The 12,647-nt window shown below is 33.9% G+C and overlaps 1 protein-coding gene across 1 annotated transcript; it reads left to right on the plus strand.

Annotated features, from left to right (window-relative positions):
- Positions 1-10,178: 10,178 nt before the first annotated feature.
- LOC133865035 (B3 domain-containing transcription factor NGA1-like) lies at positions 10,179-12,119 on the plus strand. Its single transcript, XM_062301505.1, has 2 exons — positions 10,179-10,451; positions 10,538-12,119. The coding sequence occupies exon 2, from the start codon at positions 10,632-10,634 to the stop codon at positions 11,763-11,765; it is 1,134 nt and encodes a 377-aa protein (XP_062157489.1). The 5' UTR covers positions 10,179-10,451; positions 10,538-10,631; the 3' UTR covers positions 11,766-12,119.
- The last annotated feature ends 528 nt before the right edge of the window (positions 12,120-12,647 follow it).

Raw genomic sequence — 12,647 nt, forward strand, 5'->3', positions numbered from 1 at the left:
CAGTATACTATTAGTGTGGGGTTAACTTTATGGAAGGAGAGAAGACTGAGATGGGTGGATCTCATGAATAATAGTATGCTGCTGCTACCTCTTCCTTCTTATAATGCAGCACCCAGTACTACTGCTCACCCATAAATTTCATAAAGGAATTGTTTGGGTAATCACGCCCCCATTGAATCAAGCTCTCTGCTTGATTTGCTTGTGAGTTGTGTCCCCCTTCCCTTACATAAAGGCCCCACTATAAAGAATATACTCTCTCTCTTATCTTTTCCAGTTTATTATTTAATCCTCGACTACAAGTATAGCCACCAATTACCTAGATTGTTTGTTGCCTATTGCCATCATTAGGATAGGGATGCCTCGGGCTGGCCTTCACTTGTTGCGACTCATTTGTTAAATAAAATAAAATAAAAAAATGAGAAAAAGATCAAAGTTGAAATTTGATGTAATGATTACAATCTTTTAGAGTTTTTTTGGATAGCAAGTATTTGTGATATATATAGATTGAACTTTAAGGATTGGTCTATCTCATAATGTATAGATTCTTAATTATGATCCTTTTTTGAGAATCCTTAGTAGAGGAATATACACTAGGGTCATAAGTCCAGACTTTGATTATTATGCGGGCTAGTTAGGAGTGGTAATTAATGTTTAGGTTGTGTTGAGATATTGGTATAAAATTATATATATAAGTAGGTAACCCTAATCTAATTTATTTAATTAAATGGGTGAAACTCATTCATCTTAATTTATTAATTTTGTGTTTAGTTCTTGTCGTCGACTACCCTAATTACATGATGTCTCTCACGTACAATATACTAGGTATAGTACTCAATCTACTGAAAATTTGAATGCAAATAAAAAGTCACTTATTAGTGGGAATATCAAGAAGGTAACTATTTATAATACACAGTACGTTATTACAGCAGTGACTTGGTAAACAAACGTAGTTTAAAAATGGAAATCACGTGGCATTGTGAAGAAGCTATGATATTGGTATCCGAGAGTGAGAGAGAGAGAGAGAGAGAAGGGGACAAAACGCCAGCACAAGAATTATGAAGCAGGATAATGTCCAACTGGATCGGGTGTCTGGTTATGCAAGAGTCTGGCCGTGGTTGGGTTGTCTATAAGATGTGGTCCTGCCTGTGGCTTTACCAATTAAATACTGTATATATAAATAAATAGCAGTAATAAAAGATTAGTAATTTAATTATTACACAAAAATATATAAAGCCTACTATTAAAGGGAGTGCATCAGCTGCTCTCATCTGATCATGAATGATGAAACAGAGGGACAGAGGTCCCCAACACAATAGGGGTAGCTCTCTCGTAGCCTTCGCTTTAAGGAGAGGCCGGTGGCATGCATGAGGACTTAAATTTGATGTGAACTAATGATATTTCCTCGGAAATTCTCGGTGAATGTTACCAATTGTTTTGTGTTATATATATATATATATATATATATATATATATATATATATATATATAGTCTCATGTAATAAATGAATGTGGAGCTCTTAATAAATATTAAATAAGCTATATATATAATTGCACACATCTCGTTCACAGGATGGCCCCTCCCTATGTACTTCCCATTTCTTCGGTCTAGTACTGCATGCACTGTGCTGGATGGATAGGATCCACTCATCCGATATGGATCACTGCCATGTTCTTCAATCTTTAGCCTTTGTCCCAGAGCTGCATGTTCATATATATATATGCCTAGTTAGCTTGGATTTCTTTTCAAAGTATTGTCTTTGTTTGTACAAATAATTTGCCTTCGTTTACACGTACTTTGTCTTCAATTGATCTTTCCCTTTCATCTTATAATTGATCATTTATCATTTCTTTTATATATGCTGTACATGCATGCATCTGATCAATAGTTACTGCTAGTTACTATTTACTACACATTATCTGATCAATAGTTACTGCTAGTTACTATTTACTACACATTAAAGGGATATATGTATGAAATTAAAGAGGAGGAAATTATCAGGATGATCCCTCAATGACTACTCTTTAATTAGTTTGTAACAACCCTGGCCAGTTGCATATCAATATATAAAACTATGATAAATGATTTTTTTTACATTTTTTTTATATCTCCCATTCTTTTTTTTTTAAAAATAAAAAATTAACCATTAGATCTGTAAAACTCATACTCACAAGGACTCACGTACATGTGGGTTTTACAGATCCAATGGTTAATTTAGAAAAGAGATGTACAAAAGATATACATGTAACATGTCTCTAAAACTATATATATATATTGTTTATGAATCCATCAATGGACAAATTAAATGCAACGAAAATTGAGAGAAATTTTTTTTTCAAACCCATGTGTTTTTTTTTTGGTCTCCATTCTCATTATTTGTCATTACACCCACAACAATTTAATTAATTAGTCTCCTAAATTCTCCAACCGTTATATTAAATCCATTACTATTAGGTACGGTGGTAATATATTAAGCACTCGATGTTATATATATCTATAAACATTTTGTGAGTTAAAAGTGTGTATATATATATAAGCTTAAAAACTAGGAATAATAATTATGAGAAAGAAAAAAAAAAAAAAAAAAAAAAAGGAAAGGAAAAACTTGTATAAGATGAAAATAGCCACCCTAAATTTTCATTTATCGTAATATTAGCCACGTACCCCAGCTAAAGTGTACATTCTTTTAATTCTTGCTACTAGATATTATATCAGATATTAGATTTTTTTTTTCTTTTTTATTTTTTTTAAACATATATATAGTATCATTGGGTACATTCAGTGGCGGAGCCACCCCCAAGCCCCTAAAGTTCTCCCAAAAAAAAATTAAAAAAATTAAAATTTTATCCCAAATTTTAACCCCCCAAAACTTTACAAGTCGGTGGGCCTTTGCATTCACCTATTTATCGGAGACTTAGTGATGTATTGTAAGTAATTATAGCCAATAAAAATAAATGCAATGGCCCACCGACTTGTAAAAGAAGCGTTCATTATTAATGAGGACCATAACATGTTCTTCTGGAAGAAATCTCCTTGTGTATATCTTGAATATTAGTTGTGTCGGTTGAACATTGTACTTAATTAATTTATATTTGAGATGCTCGACTATTTTAAAATAAATAAATAAACACATACAATATGTCCACAGTAAATAGGTTTCTTGGTTCTTTTTTTTTAAGAAAAAAATTTATCCTTTTTTTTTTTTTTTTTTTTTTTTATTTTATTATTTTTTTTTTTTAGAAAAGATGAATAAAGGTGGCACGCAAGTGTTAAAACTAAGGAGTACATGTGGATAGCCGCGCGGGTATTTGTGATATCCGCACCCGCATTTTGTAGTTTTAGATATTTCCGTCCGCATCATCTTTTTATTATTTGTATCCGGGAGGTTTCTTGCAGTTATTAAATGCGGTTATTATCCGCTATTCGCAAATAGGTAATGAGTTTATTTTAAACGCTTTTAAAAAAAAAAATGATCGATTTTTAATCTTTTTTACTTGTCTTGAAAATGTAACGCAACACTAAAAATATGAAACCGAGAAAAAAATTGGATGATGGATACGACCTCAAAATATTCATGGTAATCAATGCTCAAAAGAAACACCCTCATGTTTTTTTTATTTTTATTTTTTATTCTTGATTCAACGAGCATAACAATCAAGCGAGAAAACATAAATTATAAATCCAACATAAAAAAAAAAATTAATATTACAAATTCATAACATAAAAAACATAAATTGTCTAAATATTACACATTCATAAGTGTTATTAGGGATGTAAATAAACCAGTCCGTTTGACAATCCGCTCGGTTTAGCCCGATCCGAATTCGAGCTCGATATTGTAGAAACTCGATCGTTATTGTAGAAACTCGCTCGATCAGTAAGTGATACATACTCGACTCACTCGACAAAACTCGATAGGGGCTCGTGAGCTCAACTTATTTAAAGCTCGACCGGATCGCTCGCCCGGCTCGTTAGCTCGTTCATATCTTACATATATATTAGTAAATATAGTATAATATATATAATATTACATATTAATTATAATACTTTGATAACAATATTTAGTATGTTAAATTAACATATTAAGTTATTAATAGTTAGTATATAACAATATAACAATATTAAATAGTTAGCATATATATATATATATATATATCACATCACAGATGGTTAACAATAGTTATATATTATACTTATATTACAGTTACTTAGTTTTATAGAATATATTAGACTTACTATTTGTTCACATTATACATATACCATAGTTTATACTCTCTAGTTATATATAATAACATATTGTTAATTTGTTACTTATAAACTATAGTTATGTACTATATTTTATAATATGCCTTATATAGTTACATATTATATATTTATGTTATTAATAAAAGCATAGAGGTTATTCATAAACTTGGGTTTGAATTCTGCTTTGATCACTCATTGAAAAATTTAATAGTCTACCTCGAGGTCTAGTTGAACCGAGCTTGTTGAGTAACCCACTCGGCTCAAATATCATTTTCAACGAACTCAAGCTTGAGCTTGAGCTTGAGCTCGCCCGAATTTTAAACGAGCCGAGCTTGAATATGCAATTTATAGCTTGCCTCAAATTCGAACTCGACTATTTAGGCTCGACTCATAAACGAGCCAGTCTTGAAATCTTCAAACTCGACTCGGCTTGACTCGATTATATCCCTAAGTAGAATATATATATTTTACTAAAAGATGTAATAAAAAAAGACGTAAACATTTTAATTACACGTCATTTAGGTTAAATGACAAGAAGAGAAATGACCTCAAAAGCCGATTTTTTAGTAGTGAATTATAGAGGGAGATGCGTTGAAAATTGTGCATGCTTTTCGACATAGGGGCTCTTGTTAGAGTCGGCATGACCAATTGATCGAGGAGATTCAAGCTATGCTAAATGGTCTTCAATCATGGGTTGTATGACATATTAGAAGGAAAGCAAACGGAGCGATCGATAAGATCGTCATCAATCATTAGACCAAGTGAGATGGAGGATAGTCCTAGTTTTATCCAAAGTATTATACTTGCAAAACAAGATATTTCTCTATTATTTTAATGAAAGCTAGCATGAATTTTCCTGAAAAAAAAAAAAAAAAAAACCTTAAAATTTTAAACAATTGTTGTTAACTCTTTCACCAAATGACAAAACTGACTTTCTCCTGTAAATTATATCTTTTTTTTTTTTTTTTTTTTGGGAATTGAGATTTAAGCTAGTTGAATCTATATAACACAGCCTTAGGGTAATCCTAGCCATCGTAGGGGTAACTCACCTACGTATAAGGGAAGACTGATTTCATACTGTTTTCTAATAGTATCAAGGCAAATTAATTAATGATACCCACCACAAAGCATATTTTTAACTTTTTGGGTTTAACTTTAATACGCTTGTGGAGAGTTAAATGCCCATTGCCAAACCATTTCTTCAGACATAGATAAGAAAAAGAGATAATATGCCGTTTATTTACCAAAACACAAATTACAAAATTGTTACCGTTTAATATTAAAAAAGAAAAAGAGCGATCACGAGAATTCGTACCTTGAAAATTACTAATTAATTCTTAATTAAGAATTTAAACCCACTAATAATTTAATTGTTTGGATGTGTTTAGAAGTTGATCGTATATACTAGAAAATATTTTTTTTTATATATATAAAGTACTTTGTTTATTAGCTACACAATTAGTATTTTGACTGTTGTATTTAATTTATTTAAATGATAAAAAATACCTTTAAAGATTGAAATCCTTTTTCTTTTTTTTTTGGTGAAATATGATTTTTTTTTTCTTTCTAAAATTAACTTTATACAGTTCTCTTTATTTAGTGATAAGTTAAATTTAAATTCTATATTAATAATTTTCAGGAAAACAAGATATATGAATCAGTATTTTCTACTTAAGAAATGAGAATTAATTAGAATTCTTGTTTTCTTTTAAGAAATAGAATGGTACCATGAAATAAATCGTAATTATAACATCTTTTAATTTGTCAAACTTTCTGCATACGTCACTACTAAGATATATAGTAGTATTTTTTATTTTTTTATTATTATTTTTAAAGAAATGCTATTTTGCATTTTTTTTTTTAGCATTCCTAGCATATTCAGTTGATGTGACATGCTCATCCATTCCTGAATCTTCTTTTTTTTTTTTTAGGCTACCAAGATAATAGTCACGAAAGATTAAAAAACGCAACCCTCATATGCTCAAATATTTGTAACCTCTCACTAGACAAAGCATAAAACATGAATAACAAATAGAGATTTGATATATTGCCACATCAAGATATAACTGTTGACCACTATTGCCCACGGATTAATTTTTACTTTTATTATTTTTTTAGAAAAAAAGCCATAAAACTAGTTAGGGGACTACTTTGCCACATTAGAAACGTGGTTAAGAGTTGTGTCTTGGGATGACAAAAGATCATATCTCTAACAAATAAAATAGAGTAATAATTCAATGTCACCTAAAGATACAACTTTTCACCACCTTATCTATGTGGCAAGGTGGTCCCCTATTACTTTTTGAGTTTTATTATTTTTTAAAAATAAATTAAGGTGAGGGACCACATTACCACATAGGTAAGGTGGTGAAAAGTTGTATATTTAGGTGGTAGTGAATCATTACTTAATAAAATATGATAGATTTACAACTTCTGTACAACTTTATACAACTCCAACAACTTCTTTTTTTTTTTTTTTAAAAAAAAAACAAAAAAATTAACCATTAGATATGTGAGACTCACATGTAAGAAAACATATCCAATGGTTAGTTTAAAAAAAAGTTGTTGGAGTTGTACAAGAGTTGTGTTAAGAGTTGTACAACAATCATTTCTCATAACAAATGGATGAGTTTTATCCCGTCATGTACGTGGTGGACGTTTATTTGTCCACACTTTGTCGGTCCACGCGTAGGCTCCCACGACAGCATATCTCTTCTTTTTAAAAATAAAACAAAATTTGAAAAAAAAAAAAAAGATATAAAAATATAATTAAATGACTAAATTTATTGCTTTTTATCGGTTCAAATTTTTTTAGATAAGTGGTAATTTAATTAATATAGTATCGTAACAGAAGTATTAAGTTCTAACCCTACTGATTCCATAGTTTACCCATGATGATGCAGTTTATCGCATGATCAAATTCAGTTAAGGGACATCCACAAAACAAGTGGGACAATTGGATACTTGTTGGAGCTTGTCTGCAAAAGAACTCAAAGATGATTAAGTCAGCAAATAGAATTGTATAATGCTCAAAAGGAGAGCTAGACTTTTCTCAGATTAAGTAAATTACCTGCAATGGTTATCTGATCTTCTCTTATATAGAGAGTTCAACGGTAAGTTTTGGTCTTAATCGGATTATGAACTGTTTGAATTTAAGTTAGATTAAAATCGCAGTATAGCTATTCTCATTGCTACAATCTTAGGATTCTTTTAGCAAGAGTTACTGTTTTTATTTTAAGTATATAGCTGGTTGTTATGCTGATGTGCTTGGTCAAGCTATATAGGTTTTTTCTTCTGGTCAAGTTCTATCGTTTGTTTTCTATGTTCTTTTGCGTTGGCTTTGGTGGTCTAATAGAAATTTGCAGTTCGAACTTTATTATTCTGACCAGAATTCTAAGCTCCTAGGTTCATTTTTTTTCGATCCAGATTGGTTGAGCGTATATTTGGTCTATTAACCCTAATTTTAATTTAATATTTCACATATAAATTTTTGAGACAGTTAGGTTGTGATAAATACATTGAATTGATGATTACTTAGGAATATGAATGGGTATTATAGGAATACAAGAAACTGAAATAGACTTATCATTCTTATTCATTCATTTCGTGACAAGACGGGAACGACAAAATTTCTTAATTGGAATTGAATCAAATTTCAACCAATTTTTTTAAAATAGTACTCTTACTTATAAAAATAATATCCCAGAAAACTATTTTTTTTTTTGGACACAAAAAAAAAAAAAAAACCTGATTAGTATTAATCATCTCCCCTATGGGTGGTAGATTGCCCCCTTTGAAGTGGCTAGTAATGTTGGAAGGCCATCGGAGACGATGGCCAATGACGCTAAATGATTGCAAAATTTGGTTACTTGTAGTATATATACCAAGCCAGACGGTGGCTGACCACCCCAACACTTGTCGGCGATGGGTGAGGCTAGGCAATAGCAGGAGGCGTGCTGGGCCAAGTGGGTGCCAAGTGCCAACGGTGAGTTGGGTTGGGTGGTGGTCGACCACCCTCAGAGGTTTGATTGGGGTGTCGGCTGCTCATGGGGGAGACTGTGAATATGAATGATTTTTTTTTCCTAAAAATAATAATAAAAAAAAGTTTTTTGAGAAATTATTTTTAGAGCTATTCAATTATTAGGAGAGTACATAGGTTCATACATTTTTTTAGAGAAATAAATGTTCCCTAAAATATTAGCCATTCCTCACCTTAGGGAAATAACTTACTAGTAATGGCTATTCTATTTCTAGGAATAGAATCTATTTGTGCGTACCAAACTAGCTTGTTCTTAGTAATTAAACAAAAATAATAATAATAATAATAATAATAATAATAATAAAAAATCCATCAAGTTAAATATTGAAATTTCACATTTTGAGCAGTATATGCCCGGCCATCTCCAAATTAAGCAAAACGTGTGAAATATTTTGTACAGTACGTATAAAGGAGTTTCCACGTGATCGATCGATGTTCCACCAAACCGGCCATCTTAATTAGTCTTGACTTTGGCGATCGATGATTCACACTAGACGGCCAATTTGCTGCCATCATATTTCTTTCAACTCAATATATATATATACAAATATCTAACACTTACATACACTTGCTCTTATTTAGTACCTAGTACGTACTAGATTTCTTGGATTAATTAGGAAATAAAAAAAAAAAAAGTAATAACACACTTAAAGGAGGCAACTTTTAATTAAGCTACACGTTTCTTTTCATTTCAATAGCCGGCGGTCCCTTTTTTTCTTCTGCTTGGGTCCATTGCATGTGAGCTTTAACTCAAATCAACTCTCATCTATTTTGCGCTTTTAATTTATTCACATATTAATTTACACAAATCTATTCTGAACAGAGAGGAAAAGAAAAAACTCCCTTTTTGGTGTTCAACTAACAAAGCTTTTTAACACATATATAAGTGGGCATGGTTACGTACCATCAAGAAAATTTTTATAGAGTTGTTGGACATGTATTAGAATTAAGAGTTCGACTTTTAAAATGAGAATCGTTAATTTTATTACTATTAGTCGTTTTGAGTCACACCGACACTTTGACGGAGCTTAACAATACTTTTTACTATAGATGGTGGTAATGATTTCCTTGCCTTAAGACACATACTGAGGTTTGGCCTACTTTTAAAATGAAAATTTTTAAATTTATTATTATTAGTCATTTTGGGTCTTGATAATGTCCCGATGAAATTAGATTAGACTATATATGCTTCGGTCGGACTTTAAGGTATTGTATTTCATTCTTACCATCTAGTCATTTTTATTTTTCTATTTTTAATTTTTAATTTTTAATTTTTAATTTTTGTGGGTTCTGTTTTGTTTATTGAACGTTAAATGTGTGCGGGTGAATGAAGTTGAAATAGTAAAATACACGCACATAATATCTGATAATTAGAGGAATCTTTTGCACTAGCTAGGAGGAAGGAAAAAGGAGGCGCGTGCAGGTCGGTCTGCTTCATCACCTTAGTTAGCTTTCCCCACTAGCAGGACCAGCACACAATCAATGACACCAAAAGTCAAAAAACTCAGAACCTAACTAGCTACAACCCTACAACATGCCCTCTCTACAACTGGACTATATATATATATAAAAAAAAATCACTGCGGTACTTGGGGTGCAAATAATTTACCACAATTTAAGAAATTCCCTATAGAAGAGCTGGTCTGTTGGGGCCTCAGAAGTAGTACAAAGGGCTTAATCACCCACAAAAAATGAAAAGGACAATAATCTCACATGACCCAAATTAACCGCATCCCTCCGTGCCCCGCTACGTACAAACTTTCTCTTTCCACTCTTTAAAGAAGCAAAATGGAGGAAATGAGTGAGGTAACTAGCAAGTAAAACCACAACCCTCTCTCTCTCTCTCTCTCTCTCTCTCTCTCTCTCTCTCTCTTTCTTCCTCGCCATCTCTCTCTCTCTCTCTCTCTCTCTCTCTCTCTCTACATATCCATATATAGATATATAGATATATATATATTTGCATATGTATATGCTAGGTCAATAATAGCAACAACTTGACCTTGCTGATTCGTCCATGGCTTGTCTTGTTTAGGGCTCAAGATTTCTTGGTCAAAGAAGAAGGCACCGACCCTTGTTGTGTGCACTGATCATGTCGGTCTTCTTGTGGATCTTTGGGGCCTCGACATATCTGGGAGAACAATCTTTAGATCAAGAAACAAGTATTCGCAGGTGAGCTCTCTAGCTTGTAAGAAATAGTGATCTATTTCGCCATGAGAGCTCTCTAATTTTTCCTTTTTGACACTTGCTCGCTCTAGGGTTGGGTTGTCCAGAGATCCTGCCTAAATAATATAGGAGGAGGAGGAGGAGGAGGAGGAGGAGGTTCAAATTGGAGGTGGGTCGTCAATCGTCATGGAGTTTAACGGGTTTTCTGAGAAAGAAGAAGAAGTCCATTTCCTTTCTTGCTCTTCTTCATCTTCTGCCTCTTCCAAGCTGTACTCCAAAGGTTTTCTTCCTCAGAACCAGCAGTTATGGCTGGGGAAAGAAGAGGCAGCTGTCAGATCCCATGATCATCATCAGCTCATGGACTTGTCGCTAGGAAACGGTTATGAGGAAGCGGATGGTAGTGGAGGCGTTTTGGAGATGGAGAGAGAGCATATGTTTGATAAGGTTGTGACGCCGAGTGACGTAGGCAAGCTCAACCGCCTCGTCATCCCGAAGCAACACGCTGAGAGGTACTTCCCCCTTGCCTCCTCGGCGAATGAGAATGGGCTGCTGCTGAGTTTCGAAGATCGCAATGGGAAGTCATGGCGGTTCAGATATTCTTACTGGAACAGCAGCCAAAGCTATGTGATGACGAAAGGGTGGAGCCGCTTCGTCAAGGAGAAGAAGCTCGACGCCGGTGACATCGTGTCGTTTGAGCGCGGTGTCGGAGAGTTAGGTAAAGACCATTTGTACATCGATTGGAGGCGCCGGCCAATTGATGCACTGAATCCCATATCGCTTACAACTTTGAAGCTGCCAAATCAGCCACCGTTTCCTCGGGCAGTCCGATGGGCTAGCAGACTGTATTCGCTGCCCTCATCAGTGTCGGTGTCCGTGTCGTTGCCACGACACCACGAACAGCTAAACTACAATATTGTTCATCCTTATCATCATCATCACCACCACCAGTACCATCCTCCTCCTCCACCTGATCTACATCATCATCATCATCATCATCAATACAATCTGGCCAGATCATCGGGCGCCTCATATGATCGAATTGGAGCAGTCGTTCCACAAGGCGAAGATGCTCCCGTTGTACACCGTGGTAAAACTGTCGCTAAACGCCTCAGGCTATTCGGTGTAAACATGGAATGTAGTATGCCAGAAGAACCAGAATGCCCCATATTGTCTTCTTCGCCCACAACGTCTTCGCTCTCGCCTTATTTTCCATCCTTGTCCCCCATCCCTCCTGCCCAATTAAGGCTACGCAACGCCGCCGCACTGCCGACAATTCCATCCGACTTTTCAAAGAAAGGAAAAAGTTCATTTGACTTTTGATGCGCATTCCTGAGTGCATTGCATTTGCTGTGAAGAAGAGAAGACAAGAACACAGTACTGAATGAAGTTTTTCCGAGTCCCAACTTTGTAATTTGCTTGGGTTTGAATCTAGGATAGAAAGATTGAAAGGGATTGGAGAAAATACTGTCGTTGTTGAGGTTTGGGCCGGCGTTGCGATCCATCAAGCTGAAATCTTTCAATTGGGTATAATTACTACAGTATACAAATATCAATCTAAGCATGTTCCTGTCTCGTTTATAGCTTCATTTATTTGTTAGGGTTAGGCTTTTCCATGCGCCATTCAGTTTGGTTTTGAATAAATTCGTTCCTCTACGTGATGGATATTTCTGTGTATATAGTCTCTCTTTCTCTCTCTCTCTCTCTCTCTCTCTCTCTCGCTTCCCCCCACACCATTGGCAGCATTTCATATATAGTACATAAAAATGGCTGATCGATGAGTATTTTAACATTTACTTCTTAATTTCTTTCCTCCTTTGCCTCTGTTGTTTCTGTTACTATTGCTAGTTTAATGTTCTTGCTGTTGCCGCTGCTGCTTAGTTAGGCACGCTTTGCAGTGATGCGCCGAAAGTTGCAGTACTACTGTAGAAAGGTTGTGTATATCTGTATTTTTGTTCCTACTTTTGATTAAATTTCTATTTATTTATTGTAATTGAGTAATTACCCTTGTTTTTACCTTGGTAATTAATTCACGTTTTCTCTCTTAAGCAGCTGCATTGTTAATTATATATATCTAGCTGGGGGCTATATATGGAAATAAAGTGCATGTGGAGGTTCCTCATCAAATGTAAGCCTCTCGTATCCTGAGACTTTGGCAGAAGTACGTTTTGATGGCTTAATTGGTTACATTTTTCAAAATCCAAT

The sequence above is a fragment of the Alnus glutinosa genome, chromosome 3 (genome assembly GCF_958979055.1).
Source record: "Alnus glutinosa chromosome 3, dhAlnGlut1.1, whole genome shotgun sequence".
In the NCBI taxonomy this organism is placed as follows: Eukaryota; Viridiplantae; Streptophyta; class Magnoliopsida; order Fagales; family Betulaceae; genus Alnus; species Alnus glutinosa.

Bases quoted from the DNA above. Each gene is read 5' to 3' on its own strand.
- LOC133865035 (XM_062301505.1), top strand. From the start codon at position 10,632: ATGGAGTTTAACGGGTTTTCTGAGAAAGAAGAAGAAGTCCATTTCCTT.